The sequence below is a fragment of the Phyllobates terribilis genome, unplaced genomic scaffold, assembly GCF_046119375.1.
Source record: "Phyllobates terribilis strain yellow unplaced genomic scaffold, ASM4611937v1 Scaffold_5__5_contigs__length_657084704, whole genome shotgun sequence".
Taxonomy (NCBI): Eukaryota; Metazoa; Chordata; class Amphibia; order Anura; family Dendrobatidae; genus Phyllobates; species Phyllobates terribilis.
The window spans coordinates 46,568,780-46,596,489 of NW_027362765.1; the positions used below are offsets into that span (position 1 = coordinate 46,568,780).

The following is a 27,710-nucleotide window of genomic DNA, read 5'->3' on the forward strand; positions in this document are numbered from 1 at the left end:
GCAACAGCATGTGGAGGGAAAAAATTAAACATGCGCTACGAAACGCCGTCAGTAGCAAGGTCCACCTGACCACCGATGCGTGGACCAGTAAGCATGGACAGGGACGATACCTTTCCCTCACTGCCCATTGGGTAAATGTTGTGGAGCCGGGTACAGATCTTGAGAGTGGCGCTGTACGTGTTCTGCCAACTCCAAGGATTGCAGGAATCCAGTCTGTACACATTGACTCCTCCTCATACTCCAGTTCCTCTGAATCAGCGCTGCAGGAGCCGTCACGGTCTACCTCCACATCGACCCGTGAACGGTTACCTGTTATGATGACCGATATGAGCACAGCCGTGGCCAAACGTCAACAGGCCGTATTAAAATTAATTTCTTTAGGGAATCGAAGCCACACAGCGCAGGAGCTCTGGAATGCCATCAAGCAGCAGAGTGACGTGTGGTTTGTACCAGCGGATCTCCAGCCAGGTATGGTAGTGTGTGACAATAGCCGAAATCTGGTGGCAGCTCTGGGCCTAGGTAACCTCACTCACATCCCATGTCTGGCACATGTGCTCAACTTGGTCGTGCAGAGGTTTTTGAGGGACTATCCGGATCTTGATGCATTGTTGCACAAGGTCCGCATAGAGTGCGCTCACTTGTGGCGTTCCAGCAACGCAAGATCGCGCATTGCAGCGCCAATTACGTCTTCCAGAACATCGCATCATATGTGACCTACCCACCAGGTGGAATTCAACGTTACATATGTTGGAGAGGTTGTGTGAGCAGCAGGCAGCAGTAATGGAGTACCAGCTGCAGCAGGCGCAAACAAGTCGCAGTGTGCGCCGTTCACACTTCACCACCACTGAGTGGGCCTCTATGAAGCACATTTGCCACGTTTTGCGTGCCTTCGATTATTCTACGCAGATGGCGAGTGCAGATGATGCACTAGTCAGCATGACTATCCCGATCTGCCTGCTTGAAAAAACACTGCAAGCACTAAGGGAGGAGGTTTTGGAAGAGGTGGAGGATGAGGAGTCACAAATGCCATCAGCTTCTGTACAGTCTGCGCAACGTGGTTCCTCACAAAGGCCTAGGCAGGGGACACTTTGTGAGGAGGATGAGGAGGAGTCAATGGAGGAGGAAGACATCTGTCCAGCGGAGGGAGGTACACAATGCTCTAGTAGTCACTATCTAGAGCGAGGGTGGGGTGATGCAGAGCAGGCAGAGATCACGCCTCAAGCAGGGGACAGCGTTTCTTGGCCAGTTGGCAGTCTGCAACACATGGTTAATTTCATGCTGCAGTGCCTGAGAATCGACCGCCGCATCCCCCACATTCTCAACACGGCTGATTATTGGGTGTCCACCCTCCTAGATCCTCGCTACAGGGACAACTTACAAAGCCTCATAACACCATTGAACCGGGAGTGTAAAATGCAGGAGTACCAAGACGCACTGGTGCATTCCATCATGTTCTCCATTCCAACCGAGAGCAGTGCTGCTAGTGCTTTACAAAGCAGCTCAATGCATCGAGGCAGTGGAGGAAGCTCTGCACAAAGAGGGAGCAGAAGCAGCGCCTCAGCACAAGGCAAGACCAGTATGGCCCAAAGGTGGCAAAGTTTTGTGTCCCCGCCGCCACAAATGTCTACACCATCACAGACGGCACCAGTCAGCAGGAGGCAACGTTTCCGTCAGATGGTGACAGACTACATGTCTTGCCCTCTCAGTGTACTCCCAGACGGCTCTTCCCCCTTCAAGTTTTGGGTCTCTAAGCTGGATACATGGCCAGAGCTTAGCCAGTATGCACTGGAGGTGCTGGCTTGCCCTGCTGCTAGTGTATTATCGGAACGCGTCTTTAGTGCCGCAGGTGGTGTACTAACAGACCGTCGCATGCGCCTATCCTCCGATAACGTTGACCGGCTTACTTTTCTGAAAATGAACAAGGCCTGGATCTCGCATGAATTTGCCAGTCCTCTTCCAGAATAAATAATTGGTTGGCAACAGTATCCAGGTCTCCTGTTGTGTTCATGTTTCTACCACCTGAACTGTAATCCCTGAGCTCCCACACCACCAGTTGCAGCTCAGAAGTGCCGTCTGCACAGTCAACACTTGCTGCCGTGTTATTGGTGTTCAGTAACGTCAGCTGATCCCCTGCTGTGTGTCCGGCAAATTCTCCTGCTCTGTCCACATTCTCACTACTACAGATTTTAAAGTTGCTCCAATTAGACCTCTGGCTCCTCTGTTTTCAGTATTTACCCTGAGCTCCAACACTGCTAGTTGCTGCTCAGAAGTGCCGTCTGCACAGTCAACACTTGCTGCCGTGTTATTGGGGTTCAGTAACGTCAGCTGATCCCCAGCTGTGTGTCCGGCAAATTCTCCTGCTCTGTCCACATCCACTGTACTACAGATTTAAAGCGTGCTCCAATTACAGCTCTGGCTCCTCTGCTTTCAGTATTTACCCTGAGCTCCAACACCGCCAGTTGCTGCTCAGAAGTGCTGTCTGCACAGTTAACACTTGGTCCAGTGTTATTGGGGTTCAGTAACGTCAGCTGATCCTCGGCAGTGCCTTTGGCTTAGGTGCCTCCTTCTCGGTATCCGAGTTCCACCAACGTCTGCTGGTCATTGGTAGTGCTTTCTGGCACAGGTACCTCCTGCTTAGTAACCGGGTTCCAGTACCGTCAGCTGGTCCTCGGTAGTTCCATTGGCTCTTGTACCTTCTGCTACCCATCCGGGTTCCAGTACCGTCAGCTGTTCCCCGGCAGTGTCTTTGGCACGGGTACTCCCTCCTGCCCAGCCTGGTTCCAGCACGCCAGCTGTTTCCAGGTAGTGTCAATGTCCCTTTGCCTCCAATGCGTTGTCCTGTCGTGTTGTGGTTGGGTTAGCCGACTATGGTGCCTGCAGTTTAGGTGACTCCTATGTGGGCTGCGGGATCTGGCAATGAAGGCTGTTTCCATAGTGCCAATAGGACAAGCACCCGCTGTAGGACTGTGGGTTTCGGTAACTGCGGCTGGCTCGCGGCCTTGCAACTTTTTTTTCATGGGTACCTTCTGCTACCCATCCGAGTTCTAGTACCGTCAGCTGGTTCTCGGCAGTGCCTTTGGCTTAGGTGCCTCCTTCTCGGTATCCAAGTTCCACCAACGTCTGCTGGTCCTTGGTAGTGCTTTCTGGTACAGGTACCTCCTGCTTAGTAACCGAGTTCCAGTACCGTCAGCTGGTCCTCGGTAGTTCCATTGGCTCTTGTACCTTCTGCTACCCATCCGGGTTCCAGTACCGTCAGCTGGTTCTCGGCAGTTCCTCAGCCTTCTTGTACCTTCTGCTACATTTCCAAGTACAAGCTTTTTGAAATGGTTCTTGGTAATCACTCTGGATCTCCCTGACGACGACCCTGAAGACAAGGACCCTGAAGACCACCCCGAAGAAGATGAGGACCTCGAAGACGATGACCCTGAAGACCACCCCGAAGAAGACGAGGACCCTGAAGACCACCCCGAAGATGAGGACCCCGAAGATGACGACCCTGAAGACCACCCCAAAGAAGACCAAGAAGATGACCCTGAAGAAGATGACCAAGAGGACAAAGAACAAGACAACCACCAAGATACAGAAGAACAAGAGACAGAAAACCAAGAAGCAGAAGAACAAGAAGCTGCAGAACAAAAAGCAGAAGAACATTAAGCATAAGAATAAAAGTCAGAGCAAAAGATATTATCTAACTTATAAGCAGAAGAAGACTAAGCAGTGTATGGGGGTGAGTCCGTTCCTCCTCGTGGTGCCCCTGGAAAAGACCTGCTGCTGCAGGCCAAACTGAACGCGGACAAATCCTGTTGTAAATCTTTTGTGATGGGCAGAAAGGAAGGTGTAATGTTCAAACTTTTATAGATAACTACAGGAATGCCTGTCACAAATAAGAATATGATGAAGAAGAATATGAAGATGAAGACATAGAATAGGAAGAAGAATAATAGTTGAATATGAAGAATGTAAAAAAAAAGAATAATACGAAGGTGAAGAAGAAGAAGGTGAAGAAGAAGTTGATGAAAAAGAATCTGATGCGGAGGATGATGAAGGAGAAAGTGTGGGAGAAGTAAAAAAGAAGGTGAAGAGCATGGAAGTAGTGAAACATAAATATCTGACAAAATATAAAAATACTTAACATAGTCAATATTTTCGTAACTCAGAACATCTTAAAAAAAATATTAATTCCTGCTATTCCATTTGATTGGGCTAAACCTCTATGCCTTTATTGTCTCCCCCACCTCCCCCAATACATTCTATATTATTCTTAGTTGTTTTCCTTCACGTAGAATTAACCTACAAGGAAAGAAAGGGTTTATTTTCATTCCGATATTTGTGTCCCATTGACTTGCATTGGTTTCCGGTATCGGAATCGGCGATATCCGATATTTTTTGGGTATCGGTCCGATCTGATCTGATATTTCTCGATATCGGAAGGTATCGCTCAACACTAGTTACAACATTACAAAAAAATTACATGCAAAAACATGTTAAAAAGTTGGAAACCACAAGATGGCGCCACAATCCCATATATGGTAAGAATCAAGCGATCTCTATTAAAGCGAACCTGTCAGCCCTATTTACGAAATGCATGGCCATAATGGCGCTGTGATGCTGATTAATCTGATGTCAAGGGATGCGGTCAGTGGCTGCTGAATACTCACCTTATGATATTTCTTCTCTGCTTCTTGTACAGGTCACTGATTATTCAGTAACCTGCCTCCTTTTTAAAATTCCCCATTGCCATCATTGTGTATGAGGCGCTTGTGCAGTGTGAGTCTGTATCCTGTGTGCAGGACCTCAATAAAATGGTGCCGGAGGCAGTGCATGCGCAGATCGAGATTTCGGCTCAGTTGAATTTTTCATGTGTATTTTATTTATTTTTTTATTATTATTTTTAATGAGGTGATTTGAGCTTTTATATATTTTTATTTTATTTATTTTTTTACAGTTTTCACTGACTTCAATAGTCTTAGGAGACTTGCAGCTGCGATCATCCGATGACTTGTGCTACACATAGCAGAATTTCAGCACTGTTATGTGTAGCAGAAATGATCATCCGGCATCCATAGGAGGTCTGCAATGACAGGCATGGGGGTCTTCTGCAGACTCCCGGCTGTCATGTCAACCCAATGTGACAGGGGCACCTATGATTGGGGTTTGTGACGCACTTCCGGTAAGCACAAGTTAAATGCCGCTGTCAGAGATTGACAACGGTATTTGTCAATCTCTGACGTCGTAGCATAGCCGTGTGCAGAGCCTTGCGTATGATGTGTGCAGAGTAGAGCTAGGTGTGTATGGAGCAGAGCAGTTTGTGCGGTCTGTGGCCAGTGTTCAGATATAGTGTTTGGTTGTTTCTCGTTCAGTCTTCATTCAGCATTATCCATTTAGTTGCAGAGCACATGTGTTGTGCTGAATTCGCTATGAGCAGTTTGGTACAGTAACGTCAACTGCATTGAATTTTCAATCTCTTAACTCTTTTATCAGGTTCTGATACGTCCTATTTTGAAGTGCAAATGAACGTACCAGTTTGTCCTGCGGTAGAATGATCAGTGTCCCCGACAGCAGGCCATCTTGCCTCAATGCCCAGAGAGGTTTTGCTGTACCCCCACATCAGTGATCGCTGCGATTGGCCAGTCGAATGCGACCAGCCAATTGCAGCAGTAAAGCAATCGCAGCGATTGCTCGATCTGTGGAGACCGGCCAATTGCAACCAAATGGTTAAATTTAAAATGTTGATCCCACTCTGCACATGTCCATACCCGTCAGGAACAACATTTCAAGTTTTCGCATTATAATGATAATGCACAGTGTCCAACCCAAGAGGACTCCAACACTGACTGACTTTTCAAAGTTCAGCCAGTCATTGATCACTTCAGCAATAAGTTTGCTGACGTATACACTCCCCATATGGACATCTCCAAAGAGGAGTCCCTAATCCATTTCAAGAGGGAGGCTTAAATTCTGACAATGTCTGCCTAGTATTGTAAAATGTGACTAGGAGTGTACCCTTTGGATTTACCCTTACAGTATACAATTCCCCTGATGAATCCTGGTGGAGGAAACGTGTCAGGAAGGTGTATAAGGATTTTATTTTAGGGTCACCACTATACGGTCATCTGTGGACCACCCTTGTAAGGGTGGGAGTCTTGGGGTCCTAGGGAGACACAGTAGCTGCTCTCTAGGGTCATTGCACCTGTTAATAATGCTATCTGTTCCCATTGATTTTTGTGCCCACACATCCTGCCAATGGGATCTGGTCAGGAAGCGAAAACGGACTTTGGCGATAAGGGGTTACAAAGTAGCAACTGAGGCTAGCTCAGATCACTGCAGATGCTGGCTGTGTAGAACAACCGGCATCTGCCAGGTATGGTGCGGGTTCAGCTTCTGAAAACGTACAGTTATGTCAGGATGCACATATCAACTTTGGAAAATTGGTCTTTTTAAAGGGTCTCTGTCAGCACAGAATGACTGTTGAAACCAAGTCCAGGCTCTCTGTGCATCTTGGTGTGGTCCAACATTCAAATACACCTTTCCATCTGTGATTGCTTGTATTTTTTTTTTACATTGCTACTGTGAGCTGGGTTTAGAGATTTCAGATAATTTTGCCCGATTAGTTATTTGCGACTTGTCAAAGTCACAAAATTTGTTCCAAATGTACCCTAGTTCCCCAACTGGAGTGATTTTATGGATATCAGGAATTTTTGCAACGTTTTGCGAAATGTGCGCATTTTGCATTAAAAAGGTGACATCGTTAAGAACAGGAATAAAAACAATTTTAGACTTGGCACGTGGTTCATAAATTTTATGCAATAAAAAAAAAAATATCAGTAATATACCCGAAAACAAAGAAATTGAGACAAAATTGACTTTAAAAAAAATAGCAAATGATAATTTGGGCCCGAAGAGCTTTCGCTCTTCCATAATTGTTTTTCTTATTCTTCCTTGGTATCAAAAAGTTGTAGAGCCAAAAGTGGTACCATTAAAATCAACATGTACAGCTCCATCTGTAAAAATAGAAGATCATGGATTTCAGAAAATGGCAACCCAAAAAAAAAAAAAAGGAAATTTAAGTGTTTTTTTTGTACAAACAAAGTAAAAATAAAAACCATAAATTTAGTGTCATCGTGATGGTATTGCAAGACAAAGAGAACATGTCAATTATACTTAACGATGAATGGCATTTAAAAGAAATGCAAACATAAAATCCAGAATTGCTTTTTTTTTTTTTTTTTTTTTTATTTGTTTTGGAGGCGGCATGAACAAAAAAACCAAACTGTAATTAAGTGATCAAAAAGTCGTACATACTAAACAATGGTGACAATGAAAATTACAGCTGGTCTCAAAATAATATTCACATCTGGAAAAACATTCAGCCTTTAGAACATGGCAACACAAAAATAAATGATTCATTTTTTAAAATTTGATTGTACAAACATTTAAAAAAGAAATAGCTATACACATATGGTGGCGCCATAATTTTGTGGGTCAGGACAGTTAGGTTAACACTTTATTTTTGCAGTACAGTAAATAGTGTAGAATTAAAAATGTAGAACAATGGCAGAATTGCAGTTTATTTATTCCCATAAACAATTGAAAAATAATTATATCTACAAGGAAAACTAATAGTTATAGCTCACAGTGAAAAATAAAAATAAAAAACATAGAACATGCTTCTTCCATAAACTCATAATAAATCAGTGTTGATGTTAAATATCCTGTTCACATGGTTGATATATTGGTGTGTTATATGTGTGATATTAGTAATTGTACATGTTTCTTAATAAATATGCGCTTTAAACTACTTTCCCTTTCTCGTGTATGATGTGACTTTACTTGTACTGTGTCAGTAAAATAAAAGTTCTTTTGCAAACTTCTTTTTGTCTTTAGTGCTGGCAAAATTTGATTTCCAGTGCAAAAAAATGCCTATTCCTTGTGAGGTTTCTTTGTTAACAAAATTTCCCCCTAGAGAGTTAGTTAATTTTTTTTCATAAATCAATACTACAAATAAAGATAGGAAGCATTATAGTACATCTAAATTACAGAAACAAAAATGTTTTGCTACTTTAGGACTAAATCATTAATTTTCAATTCCTAGATAAAAATCTGTCAATAAAGGCATACAATGCTCTGCATAAATGAGTACACCCCAACAGATTTGTAAAAAAAAACACGTTTCCTTTCAGTATCAACATTTTCTATGGGATGCCATGCTACATAATACTCCCACAAATAATAGCTATTGACTGCAAACAAGATGTTATTTTGCATACCCTAAATTTTCCTAACAAATTCATTCAAGACCATGTTGCAAAAATTATTACACCTCAATGAAAGTCTAAAAGGAGTAAAAGTATAAGCTACAAAACTCTAACAATAATTCAGCCATAGGTAAATCTAATTGTTTAATGAATAAAGTGTCCAGCTGACAGTTGACTATAAAAGGGCACAGCTTAAACATTTCATGCTGCCAGCAATGGCACCACATAGAAGAGAAATGTTACAAGACCTAAGAAAGAAAATAATTTACACAAGAAAGGTGAAGGCTACAGAAGATCAGCAAAGCTTTATGTGACCCTAGTCACTACTCATGGACTAGCTGTGAAGCAGAGTGGTAAAGAGGTCCAAGGTCAAAAGCCAGGAAGGCACATCAAAGACAGAGGCATAAGACAAATGGATAGTCAGAGGCAAAGTCCACGGTCTAGTAACTAAAGTCAGAATATGTTAAAGGTAAAAGGGGCTATACAAAAGGGTAGTCAAAAGGCAAATCCCAGGTCCGGCAACAAAACATTAGAATATCAAAATACAGAGCACAGAGTAAGCACACCACTGAGCTGAAGCTACAATTGGCAATGATCTCACATGGCCAGCCAGTTAAATATCTTGGCAATTATCTGGAAAGGAAAACATCTGAAGGAAACCCAAACATAACACCGACAGCCCGCCACGTCCCTGCTATCCAGAGTGACTGAGCTGTCACTCACAGCACTGACAGCCCGACAAGCCTCTGCTATCCACAGGGCCACTGAGATACTACTCACAGCACTGACAGTCGGACACGCCCATGTTTTCCATAGGGCAGCTGAGCTGTCACTCAGACTCCCAAAAACACAGCGAGTGGCGGAATCCTGACATTTTACTTATCAGTCAGATATTGCAGCAAAATTGATAGAACTGCAACCTTGTTAAAAAAAAAATTTCAGTTAACACCTAAACAGGAGCATCTTCTAATGCGAAGGCTTGAATAAAATTGACATCCAAGTTAACTGCAGTTAGCTAAAGAATTAGAAAGCCAAACTAGGATGAATATTTACCATGACATAATACAGTGTACACTGCATCATCCACGGATGAAACCTCCCCTAAAGTCCATGGACAAAAAAGCCTGTCTACAATTTGTCAGGACCCATCCTGAAAAATATGAAGACTACCAGGACTCTATACTATGGCGTGATGAGACCAATACAAAATATTTTTTAAAACTGATTCAAAACTGTATGGCATCAGAAAGGTGAGGAGTACAAAAAAAAAATGCTTGGTGCCTACAGTGAAACATGGTGAAGGCAGTGTTCTTATGTGGTGCTGCAAGAGATTATGGTGTCAGGGATCTACATTTTATTGATGGTATCATGAATTCACAGATGTACTGCTGTATTTTGAAAAATAACATGCTACCATCACTCCATACCCTAAGCACATTTCCCAACATGACAATGATCCATAACACACACACATAAGGCCATTGCTGCATTTCTGTAGAAGAATAGAGTAAATTGATTCAGTGGCCAAATAGGTCTCATTATCTGAACACCTATGGGAAATTCTGAACAGACAAGTTGTCACCACTCTCCATCCATCATTCAGGCTCTAAAAGAGATCGTTCTTGGAGAATTGAAAATGATTGAAAAACATACCAAAAAGTTAATGTCTGTTCACCACCTCCTGGAGCGCACGGATCCTGCTGTGCGGCAAGTTTTCAGAACTTATTCCTTTCTAAGTCCAGCGCTACCAGTCCATAAAAAAAATCCATTCTTCATTTATTTCATAGCTTCAAACAGCATAAAATCCATTAAGTCACAGTCCAGACATTAAAAACATACGCGTTTCGACACAAAGCAGTGCGTCTTAATCATTGACAAGGATCTGATGGCGACTGAACATTATAAATTCACAATTCAATCCCCACTCACCAGATCCGGCCACTAGATGGCAACACCTGTGCAGAGAAACCTGGCAGGGGATTAACCCCTTACAGACTGAAAACATACATTACATCAACTATACATTTCTCTATTCATAATGGTAAATCAGATCCTGCCTGATATTGATACCATATGGTACCCTAGTATTCAGCTGGTAGATCCACCATGTTTCCTGGCTTATTAGTTTTCTTTTAATATCATCCCCCCTGGTTGGAATTTTAACCCTTTCTATGCCTGACACATCACCTCCATGGCTATTAATAAAATGTTTGGAAATTGCTGAACTTTTATTAATGATTTTGCTGATGGCATCAGAGAGGTGACGTCTTATCCTAAGTTTCAGTAGCCCCTCTGTACAGCCGACATATTGGAGGTCACACAAACCGCATCGCACAGTATACACCACGTTGCTTGTGTTGCAGTTTATGTATGAATTAATCATCTACTCTTTATTTGCACAAGAGACAAATGTTTTAGTATTCTTCATATACTTGCAACAGGTGCATATATTGTGACCGAATTTGTATGACCCTCTAGTACTAAGACAATTTTCCTTTTTATTATTGTTATCATTGAGATAGAGGCTGGAAGACAAAATATCTCCTAAAGTGGAAGCTTTTTTTGCAATAAATTTCACAGAATTTGTCAGTATTTTCTCTAGTTTTTTATCTTGATATAATATACGTAATATTTCTTTAATAATGTTAGTAATATTTTTTTAAATGTGGACTATATATGGTTGAAAAAACTACTCCTTCGTTTCTATCTATATGATTGGACCTATATTTACGACATTTTTTTCTTTCTCCTGTTTCTTTTAGCATCTCTACTCTATCTTTGCGACTGATTATATTTTCAGCCCTGTCTAACATCCACTTAAGAGTAACCCCTTCCTGTCAGTCTGGCACGGACCTCATCTTTAGCTTTTTCAAAAGTTTCCTGTAGAGATGAATTCCTTTTAAACCTATACAACTCTCCAAGAGGAACGTTCTTAATTACATTTTTTCTGAGGACATGACTGCCAGTAAGGTGGAATTTGTGGCTGTACTTTTTTACGATAGGGGGAACCTACAACTTGATTCATAGAATCCAAACTAAGCGTCACATCCAGAAAATTAATGGAAATAATTCCGATTGAATGAGTAAATCTCAAATTCCTTCCAGTGTCATTACAATGCTGGATAAATTCCGACGCGATATAACGACCCATCCACCTGATGTGGGCGGAAAGGGGATCCGTGCAGGAAAAAAACAAAATCCTTTTCCCAGGCTGCCAGATATAAATTCGCAAGCGACGGTGAGAACCCTGCAGCCATCGTTGCTCCACTAACCTGTAAATAAAAATCTTTATTGAATGAAAATTAATTATGTTTAAGTAAAAACTCTACCCACATCACTATAAACTCTTAGATTATAAAAAAACAATTACTATATTTATCCAAGTGACTGGAGAGAATCTTCAAAGACAGGTCGTGGAGCAACAATGGGTACAGGGACTCGATGTCGCAAGCAATAAAAATACAATTTTTTAGACAGCTCAAAACCATCAAGCAATGAGATAAGATGTTTAGAGTCTCTTATGTATCATGGGATTTGTTGTACTAAAGGCTGTAGATATATGTCCAGCCAGACACTCAAATTTTTCTCCCACACTCAGCCTCAAAAGGTGGAGGAAAAATTTCCTTATGAATTTTTGGAAGGGAGTGCGGGATTGGAATAATAGGGCACTCTACATATATATCTTCTGATAGTTTGGGGCTAATTGCCCCTAATGCTACACCACCACAGAAGAATTTTAAATTTATTCTGAAACACTTCCGTAGGGTTATTATTCAGAGGTCTATAAATGTCCTCATTTTGTAGCATATTCTGATTTAACTTCTCATAAAGACAAGAGTACATGAGGACAACAGCGCCTCCTTTGTCCGCCCTTCTGATGGTTAAATTGGTGTTTAATTTCAGCTCTTTCAGTGTCTGTTTTTCGCCTCTACTGAGATCTCTTGTCTTTTCATGGCTGGTGTTTTCCTTCAAACTGATCAAATCCCGTTCAACAATTTCCTGGAATGTGTCCAAGATCTGGGGTCTTGATTTTATAATAAAAAGCCTTTTTCACACAAAAATTCTTGTTGGAGATCTCCATCTTGAGTTATAGATTCTGCACCTAATGTTCTGAGATTTTGTAAAGAGAATAATTCTCAAAAAGTGGGTATTGAAGACAATGGTGGAGTTTGATCACTGCTGATGGAAATTTCTGTTTAATTTTCTCTGGTGTCATCCTCAAAATAAAATTTAAGTCTCAAATTCCTAACGAATTTATTTAAATCCAGAAGTGTATTGTAACGGGTCTGGGAGGCGGAACCTCTGGGCTACTATACAAGGGAGCGGTCCTTGTAAGAGAGCGGGTGGCGACCAGGCAGGCAGTCACAGCAGGTGACCGGGACAGTCTCTGGGTGTACGGGCTGGAGGTCACGGCAAGTGATCAGGGCAGTCTCTGGAAGAACGGGCTGGAGGTCATGGCAAGTGACCGGGGCAGTCTCTAGGTAAAGGGTAGGTACGACCTGTGATGGCTGAACCTCCAGGTAGGCTAGCAAGGCAGATGGAGGATGTGTGCTCCCAGGTGAGCAAGCGAGAGTCTCTGGAATAGCAGGTGGTCACAGCACGTGACGGCGGAGCCTCCAGGTAGGCAAGCAGGCAGGTAGCGGAGAAGCGCTCCCAGGTGAGCGGGCAAGAGTCTGGAATAGCTGGTGGTCACAGCACGTGACAGCGGAGCCTCCGGGCAGGCAAGCAGGCAGGTAGCGGAGAAGCGCTCCCAGGTGAGCGGGCAAGAGTCTGGAATAGCTGGTGGTCACAGCACGTGACAGCGGAGCCTCCGGGCAGGCAAGCAGGCAGGTAGCGGAGAAGCGCTCCCAGGTGAGCGGGCAAGCTGGTCCATAGACAGACTGACCGGAGTTGTAAGGCAGACCGTCGGACCTCAGGCAAGCAGGCAGGTAGCTGATGTGCGCTCCCAGGTGAGCGGGCAAGTTGGTCCTTAGACAGACTGACCGGAGTTGTAAGGCAGACCGTCGGACCTCAGGCAGGCAGGCAGGTAACAGGAAATCAGGCAGGATTAGGACAGCAAGCTGGCAGGAATCTGGCAGGTAACTGGCAACGGGACCTGAGGGCTGAAGCAGAGTAGAACGGTGCAACAACATGCTCGGGCACCTCCATTTTGGAGGAGGTGCCTTATATATGGTAAAGTCCTCCGGCCATTGGCCGGGGACGCCTTAGGACGGCGCGCGCGGCCCCTTTAAGAGGGAGGGCGCGCTCGCGCGCCCTAAGCACAGTGGCCGGGAAGGAGCGCGCGCTGCCAGCAGAGCGGGAGAGGGACGCCGGGCACGGAGCAGAGCGGTGAGGGGAACAGCGTCCCTGCCTAGCAGAGGGCAGGGACGCCGGCACTACAGTACCCCCCCCTTTAGGCCCCCCCTTTTTTAGGCCAGATAGAAATTTAGCTAGGATGAGAGGGGCATGGATGTTCTCCCGGGGCTCCCACGTTCTCTCCTCAGGACCAAACCCCTTTCAATCTACCAGAAAAAAGGTCTTTCCTCTTACCCTTTTGGTGGCAAGAATGTTCTCTACCTCAAACTCGTCCTCAGCAGAAACCGGAGCAGGAGGCGTACCTGTAGACTTGGAAAAAGAGTTAAGCACCACGGGTTTGAGGAGAGATACATGGAAGGAGTTAGGGATCCATAAGTTGGCCGGGAGTTTCAATTTATAGGCCCCTGGGTTGATCTGACTGATGACCTCCAGAGGACCGATGAACCGAGGCCCTAACTTGTAAGAAGGTATCTTGAGTCGAACATATTTAGATGAGAGCCAGACTTTATCTCCTGGACGAAATTGTGGAGGATCCAGGCGTTTTTTGTCAGCGTGTCTTTTCATACGCTCGGATGACAGAAGGAGTGCGGACCGGGTACTCTCCCATATGGAGGAAAATTTGCTAACGAGAGATTCCGCAGCCGGGTTGTCCACAGAGGTGGAGACAGGAAAAGGAATCCGAGGATGCTGACCAAAGACTACAAAAAACGGGGATTTGGAGGAGGATTCGCTCTCGTGATTATTATAAGAGAACTCGGCCCATGGTAGGAGATCCACCCAGTCAGAATGGTGGGCATTAACGAAGTGCCGGAGGTAACTGGTCAGGTTCTGATTGATCCGCTCCACTTGACCATTGGACTGTGGGTGGTAAGCGGAAGAGAAGTCCAGGGTGACGTCTAGTAGTTTACAAGTGGCTCTCCAGAAACGTGAGGTGAACTGTACCCCACGATCCGACACGATGTGGAGGGGCAGGCCATGAAGACGGAAGATGTGGCGGATAAAGTCTTTAGCCAGCTCGGGTGCAGACGGAAGGCCTGGCAGGGGAATAAAGTGAGCCATCTTGGAAAAGCGGTCAGCGACCACCCAAATGACCGTACAACCGGCAGAGACGGGGAGATCAGTTATAAAGTCCATTGCTATATTGCTGCCAGGGGGCAGCAGGTACAGGAAGCGGAAGGAGGCGTCCGGCTGGCAGATGTCTCGGGACTTTGTTGCGGGCGCAGGACACACAGGCAGAAACAAAGTCTATTATGTCCTTGTGCAGGGTAGGCCACCAATAGTGCCGGGCAATAAGCTGGAGGGTCTTTTTCTGACCGGCGTGGCCAGCTAGTTTAGACGAATGGCCCCAGTGTAGGATCTTCTCCCGATCAGGTACTGAAACAAACGTCTTACCGGGAGGGAGACGATTTAGACTCACGGGAGCCACCTGCATTACTCTGGCGGGATCGATGATGTGTTTCGGATCTTCCTCGAGATCAGACACCAGAAAGGATCGAGACAAGGCGTCCGCCTTGACGTTTTTATCAGCCGGGCGAAAATGAAGAACAAAATCAAAGCGAGCAAAAAACAAGGACCACCGGGCTTGGCGCGGGTTAAGTCTCTGGGCATGCTGGAGGTAAGCCAAGTTCTTGTGGTCAGTGTAAATTATTACCGGATGAAGAGCCCCCTCGAGTAGGTAACGCCACTCCTCCAACGCCAGCTTGATGGCCAATAACTCTCGGTCTCCTATGGAATAGTTGCGCTCAGAAGAGGAGAAGAGTTTGGAGAAGAAGCCACAAGTTACCATTCTCCCGGAAGATGATTTTTGAGTAAGTACCGCTCCGGCTCCAGAGGAGGAGGCGTCAACTTCCAGGAAGAACTGCTTGTTGCCGTCCGGGCGATGCAGCACCGGGGCGGAAGAGAAGGCCTGTTTTAGGGAAAGAAAGGCCTCCTCTGCTTCGGGCGGCCACTCTTTGGGATTAGTACCCTTACGGGTGAGCGCGGAAATTGGGGCAGTCCGGGAAGAGAAGTGCGGGATGAAGAGGCGGTAATAGTTGGCGAAGCCCAGGAACCGTTGAATAGCCTTCAACCCCTCTGGTCGGGGCCATTTCTCGATGGCAGACAGTTTCTCAGGATCCATTTGTAGGCCGGTCTGAGAGATAATGTAGCCCAGAAACGGAAGCGAGGTCTGCTCAAAGAGGCACTTCTCATATTTAGCGTAGAGATGGTTCTGCCTGAGCCTGAGCAGGACCTGACGAACATCCCTCCGGTGAGTCTGGAGATCCGGAGAGAAGACCAAGATGTCGTCCAGGTACACCACTACGCAGGAGTAGAGAAGGTCCCGGAAGATGTCATTGACCAACTCTTGAAAGACGGCAGGAGCGTTACAGAGGCCAAAGGGCATTACCAGATATTCATAGTGGCCGTCCCGGGTGTTGAATGCCGTCTTCCATTCATCCCCCTGACGGATACGAACCAGGTTGTACGCCCCACGGAGGTCCAGTTTGGTGAAGATTCTAGCCCCCCTCAGACGATCAAATAACTCCGGAATGAGCGGAAGGGGGTACTTATTCTTCACCGTGATCTGGTTAGGGCCTCTATAGTCTATACAGGGACGGAGAGAGCCGTCCTTCTTTTTGACGAAAAAGAAGCCTGCTCCCGCCGGGGAGGTAGATTTCCGGATGAATCCCCTGGCCAGATTCTCCTCAATATATTCGGACATCGACCGGGTCTCAGCAGCGGATAATGGATAAATACGCCCACGGGGAGGAGAAGTACCAGGTAACAGGTCGATAGGGCAGTCGTATGGTCTATGAGGGGGTAGTGTTTCTGCCTCCTTTTTATTAAAGACATCAGCATAAGACCAATAAGGAATCGGAAGTCCAGGTAGATTAGCTGGGGTAGAAGGACGGACGGGATGAACGGGAACCAGACAGGTCTTATGGCAGCCCTGTCCCCAGCGAAGGACTTCTCCGGTCTGCCAGTCAAGAACGGGTGCATGTTTCTGGAGCCAAGGTAGGCCTAGCAAGAGGGCGTGAGAGAGTCCAGGCAGAACATGGAAGGAGATACTTTCAGAATGCAGCATTCCCACCTGCAGAGTAATGGATTCGGTGATGAGTTGGATGGGGCGTGGTAAGAGCCCCCCATCCACGGCAGCAACAGACAAGGGTACAGCCAGAGGTTTGGTGGGGATGCGGTATTTCTCTACCAGGGACTGTGAAATAAGATTCCCGGCTGCTCCAGAGTCCAGTTGGGCTAGTTAGAAATAACGGTTCTCCCCGTAGACGATTGAAACTGACAACAGCAGGGATGGAGAGGATTTATTCTTGTCTAGGTGGACCTCTCTGAGCGAACCTAGACACAGGCGTTTCCCGACCTCTCCGGGCAGGCACGGATCCGGTGCTCCTTACTGCCACAGTAGAAGCAGGTCCCCTCGGCACGGCGTAAGTCCTGACGGGTCTTGACCATCTTGGTCTGGTCGACCTGCATAGGCTCAGGAGGGTGTACCTGGTTAGAGACAGAAGGAGTGACGGGTTTCTGAAAAGTAGGAGCTAGACGTGGTAACCTCCTCTCACGGGTGACCTCTCTGGCACGCTCCTGGAACCGTAGGTCAATCCGGGTGGCAAGAGTTATTAAGTCATCGAGAGTGGTAGGAATGTCCCGACCGGCAAGTTCATCTTTAATACGGCCGGACAGACCCTCCCAGAAGACGGAAACCAGAGCGTCGTTATCCCAGGCCAGCTCCGAGGCAAGGGTACGGAACCGTATGGCATATTGGCCCACGGTGAGACTTTCCTGACGGAGGCGTAGCAACGATGATGCGGATGAGGTCTTCCGTCCGGGTTCGTCGAAGACTTTCCGGAAAGCCGTGAGAAAAGCAGGCAAGTTGGACACCAGGGGGTCTCCTCTCTCCCATAGAGGATTTAGCCAGGCCAGGGCCTCCCCGGTGAGATGGGACATGATGAATGCAATTTTGGCTCGGTCGGAGTTAAACTGGTGGGACAATAGTTCAAAGTGCAGGGTGCACTGATTTATGAAGCCCCGAGTCTGGGCTGAGTCGCCTCCGAAGCGAGGAGGTGCAGAAAGCCGAGGTCCGGGGTAGGATATCATGGTGTTAGTGGACAGCGGAGCTGCCGGATTGCGAGACATGGCACTGGCGGAGGTTGTTGGTGGAGCAGTCAGAGTGTCCAGGCGAGTATTGACATTCCGCAGGTGACCCAGGATGGACTCCTGTTGGGACCTTTGACGGGACAGTTCATGACACAGGTCCGAGAGCGAGGGAGCTTGGGTGCCACCGGGTTCCATGGCCCGAGCAAACTGTAACGGGTCTGGGAGGCGGAACCTCTGGGCTACTATACAAGGGAGCGGTCCTTGTAAGGGAGCGGGTGGCGACCAGGCAGGCAGTCACAGCAGGTGACCGGGACAGTCTCTGGGTGTACGGGCAGGAGGTCACGGCAAGTGATCAGGGCAGTCTCTGGAAGAACGGGCTGGAGGTCATGGCAAGTGACCGGGGCAGTCTCTGGAAGAACGGGCTGGAGGTCACGGCAAGTGACCGGGGCAGTCTCTAGGTAAAGGGTAGGTACGACCTGTGATGGCTGAACCTCCAGGTAGGCTAGCAAGGCAGATGGAGGATGTGTGCTCCCAGGTGAGCAAGCGAGAGTCTCTGGAATAGCAGGTGGTCACAGCACGTGACGGCGGAGCCTCCAGGTAGGCAAGCAGGCAGGTAGCGGAGAAGCGCTCCCAGGTGAGCGGGCAAGAGTCTGGAATAGCTGGTGGTCACAGCACGTGACAGCGGAGCCTCCGGGCAGGCAAGCAGGCAGGTAGCGGAGAAGCGCTCCCAGGTGAGCGGGCAAGAGTCTGGAATAGCTGGTGGTCACAGCACGTGACAGCGGAGCCTCCGGGCAGGCAAGCAGGCAGGTAGCGGAGAAGCGCTCCCAGGTGAGCGGGCAAGAGTCTGGAATAGCTGGTGGTCACAGCACGTGACAGCGGAGCCTCCGGGCAGGCAAGCAGGCAGGTAGCGGAGAAGCGCTCCCAGGTGAGCGGGCAAGCTGGTCCATAGACAGACTGACCGGAGTTGTAAGGCAGACCGTCGGACCTCAGGCAAGCAGGCAGGTAGCTGATGTGCGCTCCCAGGTGAGCGGGCAAGTTGGTCCTTAGACAGACTGACCGGAGTTGTAAGGCAGACAGTCGGACCTCAGGCAGGCAGGCAGGTAACAGGAAATCAGGCAGGATTAGGACAGCAAGCTGGCAGGAATCTGGCAGGTAACTGGCAACGGGACCTGAGGGCTGAAGCAGAGTAGAACGGTGCAACAACATTGCTCGGGCACCTCCATTTTGGAGGAGGTGCCTTATATATGGTAAAGTCCTCCGGCCATTGGCCGGGGACTCCTTAGGACGGCGCGCGCGGCCCCTTTAAGAGGGAGGGAGGGCGCGCGCCCCCTAAGCACAGTGGCCGGGAAGGAGCGCGCGCTGCCAGCAGAGCGGGAGAGGGACGCCGGGCACGGAGCAGAGCGGTGAGGGGAACAGCGTCCCTGCCTAGCAGAGGGCAGGGACGCCGGCACTACATGTATGATATACATCCAGTTCTTTTGTTGGAGAAAAAGAGAGGATTTTTTTGTTGCATTTCAGATACTATGTAACTGCAGAGGTTTATTACTGTGCTTTCCTCTGCTTTCCTTTGCTTTTTCCTCAGGGAATATCTTCCTGTGTCTCTTTCCAGCTCTCCTACCTCTCTTACTTTTCCTCCTCCGTTTTTAGGAGCTGAATGTTCTAAATCAGGTCTGCTCTGTAATATTGTTTGCTGATTCTTCATGTAGTGTGATGTAACTCCTCCAGATTTTCTTACAAAAAGACCCGAGGAGTCATCCGTATCATTATCCTCGGGAGTTCTCCCGGTATATGAAGTATCAGTATCTGTAAAAGACCACTGTCTCTGATCATCAGTTTTATCTCCACTCTGAATTGATTTTTTGCGACGCTCACTCGACTAGGAATACGCCTCATTACAGTTGTAATCATTACAGTCTCTTTGATATTTAGATAGTTTAAACTTGGTAATCTGGTCTTCTAACATCACCAGGTTGGTTTTTAGGTTATAAGAACATTGATTAAATTTTCTAAGAGACTTATATTGCTGTAATGCATTCTTGGTCTCTTGGATTTCAAGTCTGATAGCTGATAATAAAGATTCCTCCTCTTCAATAATGAGGTCCATTAATTTAAAAGAACATTTATTAAGGGTACTGAACCATTTTTTGCTTAAAATCCTCAGAGAAATGAGTGGATAGTTTTTTAATCCTCAATCCCCTTGGAATCATGTCTTGATCAATATAAGATTTTAAAGTGGTACAATCCCACCAGATTCGAAGCTCTTTAATTCTGTTTTTCCCACAATTTCATGAGTTCATCTAGTTTTTGGGTGTTAGGAGTAGATTCTAGTTTAGTATTTGAAAAAATAGCAGATGCTTTTAAATTTCTAGCATCATAATTATCATGGTCTATTTGAGAGGTAGTGGCACCTGTTCCCTCTTGATTTATTTGGACTTGTATCATTTTATCTCCTTTATAAGAAGTAAGAAAAATTATTATGCGTAAGGCGAATTTATACACTCCCACAACAATCAAGTTTGTCTGAGGGGAGATGGACTTCTGATGTTGCAATATATGTCACCAACTTGTTAGTTTCATGACTAGAAGACTTGCAGCTGTCCTTAAAATTCATACAAAATACTAGACATAGTAATTTTTGATGTGGGGTGTATTCATTTTTGCATCAACTAATTTGAGTAAAAAACTGAAGGTTTTGTAACGAAAGTTATTTTAGTAACCTTACTTTCATGTTGGGGATTTAAAAAAATTTCAAAACACAGTTTTGTCAAAATTTTGGAAAATGTTGTGTGCAGTGAGATAGCGATTAAAATCTTACTTTTCAAAAGGGGGGTGTATGCATTTATGCGGAGCATTGTATATTTCAGCTTACAGGGGATGAGGTGACATTTGCTGTTCATAGAACATTATGGATGGGGGTAGGGGCACAGAGAGAGGACATGCTTAAAATGACACTACACTGTAGTAACATTTTTAACATGTTAAAGTGAAAAAGTTTCATCCCCTGTGTGACTTTGCTAACAAGATCTAACTTTTGGATTAAACAATTTCCACTTTCTGAACCTGAATATGGCTTCTCCCTGTGTGAGTTTTCTGATGTACAACAAGAGCCGATTTAATGCTAAAACATTTCCCACATTCTGAACATGAATATGGCTTTTCCCCTGTGTGAATTTTCTGATGTCTACAGAGATCAGATTTCCGTCTAAAACAATTCCCACATTCTGAACATGTAAATGGCCTCTCCCCAGTGTGAATTCGTTCATGCACAACAAGAGAAGATTTAATGCTAAAATGTTTTCCACATTCTGAACATGAAAATGGCTTCTCCCGTGTGTGAATTCTCTGATGTGTAACAAGATTGCATTTTACCTTAAAACTTTTCCCACATTCTGAACAAGAAAAAGGCTGCTCCCCTGTGTGGATTTTCTGATGCATTACAAGAGCAGATTTAACACTAAAACGTTTTCCACATTCTGAGCACGAATATGGCTTCTCTCCTGTGTGAATTCTCCGATGTGCAACAAGATGCGATTTCTCATTAAAACTTTTCCCACATTCTAAACAGGAAAATGGCTTTTCACCTGTATGACTTTTATGATGTCTAACAAGACATGATTTACGGGTAAAACATTTCCCACATTCTGAACATGCAAATGTCTTCAGCCCATCATGAATTTTCTTCTTATGTGTAACAAGATTTGATTCACCGCTAGAACTTTTCAAACATTCCGAATATGAAATGGACTTCTTCTTTGCAGTAATTTTTTGAACTTCATTTTCCCTTCTGTGGCTTTTATTTTGCTTAACAGTCTTTGATGATTTATAAGACAGGAACTCTTCAAAAGGATCAGATGATAGAGCTTCGCTGTGAAGAGCTGATGGTGTATCTGAGAACATGGTATGCTCTTCAAATGTATCTTGTGTTATATCATAATCCTCTGCTTCACAATCTGAAGATATCACCAACTTCCTGATGCAATCATCTGCCCAAAAAAAATTAGACTTTAATTATTGTCAAATATTATAAAGTACAGGCCGATTTGAGGCTGTTAAATAAGCACCGATAAGCTATATACCAGGTCTTTTCGTGCTCGTTTACTGGCCTGTTTACACGGGCTGCAAAGGAATGACAGGACATAACGATCACTAAAACTATCGTTCTGTCCCTATACAGTATCATGTTAGCACTATTTAAGCATGGGATTTGCTTGCGTTATGTGATCCCAATAACAATGATTTTTTTTTACCATCATTAACCATCCGATCACCTGACAAATGAGTGTTTGGCTTGTTTGTAAGGTGATGGTCAGCATGTTTACACAGGCAGATAATCAGGTTGGGCATTTCTATGAATGCTCGCCTGACGATTATCTACTTATCTAAAATCAACAGTTGTGAGTTTTTTATTTAACGGCCTTCAGCTCGATCTCGAGCCATGGCGACTTGATGGATGATATAGGTCCACCAGGGTCTTCTCTGCCGTTATCTTGATATTATCAAGCCATCGCTTTGCGGGTCTTCCTCTTCACCTTGTTCCTTCTATTCTTGCGACCATGATGTCCTTCTCCAGTAATTGTGCTCTTCGCACAATGTGTCCAAAGAAGGCAAGCCCTACCTTTGTGATCCTTGCTTCGAGTGACATGTCTGGCTTCATTTGTTCCAAAATTGATTTGTTTGTTCTTCTTGCCATCCATGGTATTGATAACATCCTTCTACAGCACAACAATTCAAAGGCGTTGATTCTTCTTCTTCTTCTGTCCTGTTTATTTAATCGTCCAGTTTTCACATCCGGATGTTACAAAAGAAAAGACCAAACTATGTACAAGCCATGTCTTCATAGCCAGTGAAATGTTCCTTGGTTTGAAGATGTTGTCCAGTGACTTCATTGTTTATTTGCCCATAGCTATTCTCCTATTGACTTCCGGTGTCGTCGCCTCATCTTGAGTTATAATCGATCCGAGTAGATTGAAGTCCTTTACAACTTCCAGTTCATCGCCGTCCATCTCAAAATGTGTCCTGGCAGTAGTCACAATCTTTGTCTTCTTTGTGTTGAGTCTCATGTTTGAGCTTTCCATTTTGACACTCCGTAAAAAGTCCTTCATTCCATCTACAATTGTTGCTATAGTTGTGAAAATAGAGAACACAAAATAAAAGTAAACCTCAGATCAAAGCTACCTGAATATTCTGAGGTTTTCCTTGGCTTTGATGACATCATCTTCACAGGTTCATGTTTGATGTGCCAGTTACCAATGTTTTCTAGTAAAAAGCTAGCTGGAGAATCATAAAGGGCCCAGTGTTTCAGTACTATTAGGTGGTGTCCATCTCACACCCTGTCTGTAAAGTACAGCTGAAGAAAAGAATCTGCTCCAGTATCACAGGGATAAAATATTTTATGCAAAGAAATATTAGGCTGTAAAGTTTGAAAATACTATGGCAAAGATGAAGGACACATACTGCATATGCATGTAAGCATTCGTGAACCGAACAACAAGGGGACGATGGATTTTAATGTTCCTACTTCCTACAAATAAAAGTTTTCTTGCATAGAACCCCACAGGGAGGCCAGAAAAATCAGTTTTATTCTTATGTTGTACACGCTAGCCTACAGTAAGTAGCATACTACTGGAGCTGAGTTAACCACAAAATATGTTTATCCTCCTCCTCCGCCACTATAATTATAACACGTATGACCTCAATCAAGAAATGCTAGATCTGCAAAGTGAAAGTGTGTAAAGTTACATCCAGCAATACACCGGTGCCTTTGTTTCTGATCGCCTGCTGGGTTCTCTCTTCTCTATCTGGCCCAGACCACTATAAAGACTTTTTACAACTATAACTCTGTACACAATTTCCTCAGCCATCTGCTTCCCCAGTGCTTCTCTCAGAACCCCCTAAACAATAATAGTGCCTCTCTTGGTGGGGCACGAGTACTGTATTGAGACATAGTGATGTTGCTCCGACACTTGAGTTCGTATGAATCGATTCGCAGGACATGGTCAAGCGGCCAGTTCCATAATCTGTGGCTATCGAACATGAGTCATGCAACCGCCTCCTACCTCCTGGCATCCACGGCTCTTATTTTGATTAGCTAGATAAATAAAAAGGAAGAGCCGTGGTTGCCATGAGGTGGTTCTCAGGGCTAACGTCTGAAGGTCACAGAGTACTGATCTGGCTGATTGACCAGGTCCAGCAAATTAATTCCCATCAACGCTATCTGACACTAAATAATACTACCTTCTTTAATCCCCCAAAAATCATAGTTTCTATTTTTGTGCCCCCAAAATTATTATACCTCCTACAAAAGACAGATTGTGGGTTTCACAGTATACCTTCATCATTTACCTTTTGGCAGCACATGTACCCTGAATCCTTCACACCTGTCTGCTTCACTCTGGTACTTCAGATTGAGGTGTTAAAGAGTAGGAGACTGGGGATGAGGTTACTACTTACCTGGATCGTCATCTGAAAGAATTTCTTCTTTACAACACACATCACTCACGTTTGTCTCTGTAGCATTAATATTTGTCAGATCTTTACCCTGAAACAAATATTGTAAAAGTCACAGACAGATGGAGAAGTCACATCTATGATCAGCTGTAATCCTGCCATCACCACTGTTCTCATTACAAAAGTATAATACTTGTGGATAAAACAAGACTGAACACAAAACCGTCACAGACATCTACACATCATAGGGGAGATCTCATGACACCTTCTCTCCATCTACCTGATGATCCTGAGGAACATTTGGACTTTCTTCTAAACAGTCCTGTTGAAGTAGAGGACTGGGACATCTCTCTGGTGTTCTACTCTCACTGGATAGAACTGGAGGAAACAAACAAGGAATTAATTCAATCCCTACACACAGATATAGGCCATGGTATTTATTTCTGTCTATTACCTGGTGATGTGAGGGGCTGGGGAACCTCCATCATGATGTCCTTGTACAGATCTTTGTGTCCTTCTAAATACTCCCACTCCTCCATGGAGAAATAGACGGTGACATCCTGACTCCTTATAGGAACCTGACACATACAATGATACAGTCATCCCTCTGATCCCTTCATAGTGTTACTGTATAATGTCCCAGTATTCCCAGCAGTGTCACCTCTCCAGTCAGCATCTCAATCATCTTGTAGGCGAGTTCTAGGATCTTCTTGTCATTGATGTCCTCATGTATCAGGGAGTGAGGTGGAGGCCCAGTGATTGGGCTAAGGGGTCTTCCCCATCCCTCAGACATAGGGTCCTGACAGCGCTCACTAGAGGTCTTCTTCACTACTGTGTAATCCTGATTATGGAGAGACACATTAATAAATCTCACTACAGACATTTCCAGAGTCCTCACCTCTCCAGTTCTGTCCGTCTATTATTCCCATAGATAAGAATGATGTAATGTGACATCATCAGAATCTCTCACCTCTCCAGTAAGTCGGAAGAGGATCTCTAGGGTGAGGTGTAATATCCTCTCTGCCATCTTGACCCTGTCCTTATCCATCCTTGATGGGTCAATCAGGAAAATTCTCTTATATAGAAGATCTCAAGTGAGTGGATCGGATATAGTAGGGACCTGAAAGGGTAAAAATGGAAAATCATAAAAGGATCCCATTTAATAATACAATTCCTGGAGATAATAAGGGAAAACATATGAGGAAATATAATGTGTAGATTTTGCAGTCTCTCTCCTAGTATAAACTGGAACAGGAGTTTAATTGCTTCGCATGGCAGCACCTCCATGATTGAGAACAATGGTTGCTACACCTACACATGAACACAACAATTAATCACTGGTCACAGTGATGTTGACAGCACGTATGGAGACCATCATGAGCCAAAACAGTTACATCATTCATTGTAGCATCACTGTTGCAACCAAAATTGCAGTGATGACCCACAAGTAGTAATGAGAGAGCTGCTCACTACTGCTTGGTACTTGCCCGAGCATCTCACTGTTCGAGATGCTCTGTGCTCGGCGAGTACTTCCTGGATGCTGGGGGCGGGAGCTCGACTCCCTGGCCCGCATGGTTGGCACTGTTTAGACCGCAAATAAACATGCGGGAATTGCCTGCCACTCACTGAAATGCCGCAGCCATGTTGGTTGTGGCATTACATTGATTGGCTGGACACATAGGGTCACCGGGTCTGATATAGGCCTGATAACACTGTGCTCATCACAGTTTACCCTTCAGACAGGCAGAATAGGGAGAGGTGCTGCTGAGCTAGGGAGAGATTTGGCGATTTATTTAGTTAGTTGAGATGTATATTGCTCTCGAATACCTAACAGTCCTAAGCAGGGCTGTGGAGTCGGTAAGCCAAACCTCCGACTCAGACTCCACGACTCCCTCATACATGGCTCATGTTTAAGTGATAAATTTACTGTAGCACAGATTCATCTCAGCTAAAAGTCCAGACCCTTAGATCAGGAATAGGACATTTCATAACTTTCCCAAATTCTTATGAAAAAAATATTCCCCACAAACTACATTGAACTACTGTACCTAATTTATTATATATTTTAGGAGTCGAAGTCGGTCCATTTTATACCGACTCCACCAAAATGGGCTCCAACTCCACAGCCCTGCTTCTAAGGACTAATCCAGATGCATATCCATCCTGGTGATAGCAGGAGTTAGGCAGGCAGAGTTTGTGGAGAGTGTATAGAGCAGAATAGGGTCCATTGCACAGTCTGTCTGCTACTGTAAATTATATCCATAGCCCTAGATATCAGGGCTAATATTCTTTTTGCTCATAATCCTGATTATTTGCTTGAAAAGCCATATAATAATACACAATTTTTACTGATCCATTTGCTTGTTAGCAGCATACAGCCAGATTGGTTTGATTTTATTCGCATTGCTGTATTGTGGAAGCAGAGAAGCTTATTCATCATCAGACATGATCCGATATTACTGCGGTATCTCAGTGGTTAGCACTGCAGCCTTGCAGCTCTGAGGTGCTGGATTCAAATCCCACCAAGGACAACATCGGCAAGGAGTTTGTATGTTCTCCCCGTGTTTGCGTGGATTTCCTCTGGGTTCTCCGGTTTCCTCCCACACTCCAAAGACATACTGATAGGGAATGTAGATTGTGAGCCCCGTTGGGGACAGTGCTAATAATGTCTATAAAGTGCTGTGGAATTAATGGCGTTATATAAAAGTAAAATTAAATAAATAAAAATAATAATCGTGATATTTTAGGGAGAGTGCCAAATATTACACTCCATTTAAAGTCTGCAAGTTGTGTGTTGTTTAACTTATTCACACTTGGTCGCTGACCAATACCATACAAGGCCACTGCCTAAAACCGTGGTCATCAGACGCGATACGATATTACTGCCGTAATAATTGTGACATTTTTTGGGAGCATGCAAAATATTATACTCCATTTAAAATGGGCAAGGCGCGTGGCAGGGGATGGGGAAGTGGATGTGATGGTGTATGCAGAGGCAGAGGCCGTGGGCAAGCTGAAATTGTGCCTGCTGAGGGAGCACAACAAGCACCCACACCCACATCATGTCGGCCTACCTTCCGGTCCCACTCTGTAGGGGGTCACGGGACACCACTATTGAAGCCAGAGCAGTGTCAAAAGGTTGTTGGTTGGAAAGAAGATAATGCTTCCAGTCAGTTTGCCACCATCACCACCCTGTCTTCCACACGGTCCAGTCTCCGTAGCCGTGAGTCTGGACCACATATTCCTCACTCTTCCTCCCACCATGCCGAGTGCCTGGAGACAACTGATCCCACACTTGGACCCACCGAAGAGCTGTTCACTTTTCCATTTATAGGATTCGGGCCTCTCACCCAGCCCGCTTCAAGCGGGGCAACAGGAGATCGCATGTAGCGATGCCCAAATATTTGGGCAGCCACGATCACACAAAAGGAGGCAACGGTGGGAAAATGCAATTACGGTTGCAAGAGGTGGATGATGATGATCAGACACAATTGCCAGCAAGTAAGGATGAGGCCCAGGGTGCGTACGTGGAAGACGAGGTGGTGGATGATGAAGTCACTGACCCAACCTGGGAAGGAGACATGCATAGCGAGGACAGCAGCACAGAGGGTGAGGGAGGCATAG

At 45.2% G+C, this 27,710-nt stretch overlaps 1 protein-coding gene across 1 annotated transcript in view; it reads right to left on the minus strand.

The window, feature by feature from the left end:
* The window catches only part of LOC141271897 (uncharacterized), a 73,610-nt gene that overhangs the window by 24,631 nt on the left and 21,269 nt on the right, over window positions 1-27,710 (minus strand). The window contains exons 2-7 of the mRNA XM_073682114.1: window positions 25,057-25,206; window positions 24,748-24,927; window positions 24,541-24,664; window positions 24,367-24,464; window positions 24,090-24,177; window positions 20,700-21,622 (exon numbers count right to left, since the gene is read on the minus strand). Coding sequence (XP_073538215.1) covers window positions 20,700-21,622; window positions 24,090-24,177; window positions 24,367-24,464; window positions 24,541-24,664; window positions 24,748-24,927; window positions 25,057-25,134 — 1,491 coding nt within the window. The 5' untranslated portion in view covers window positions 25,135-25,206. The remainder of the gene's footprint in view (window positions 1-20,699; window positions 21,623-24,089; window positions 24,178-24,366; window positions 24,465-24,540; window positions 24,665-24,747; window positions 24,928-25,056; window positions 25,207-27,710) is intronic.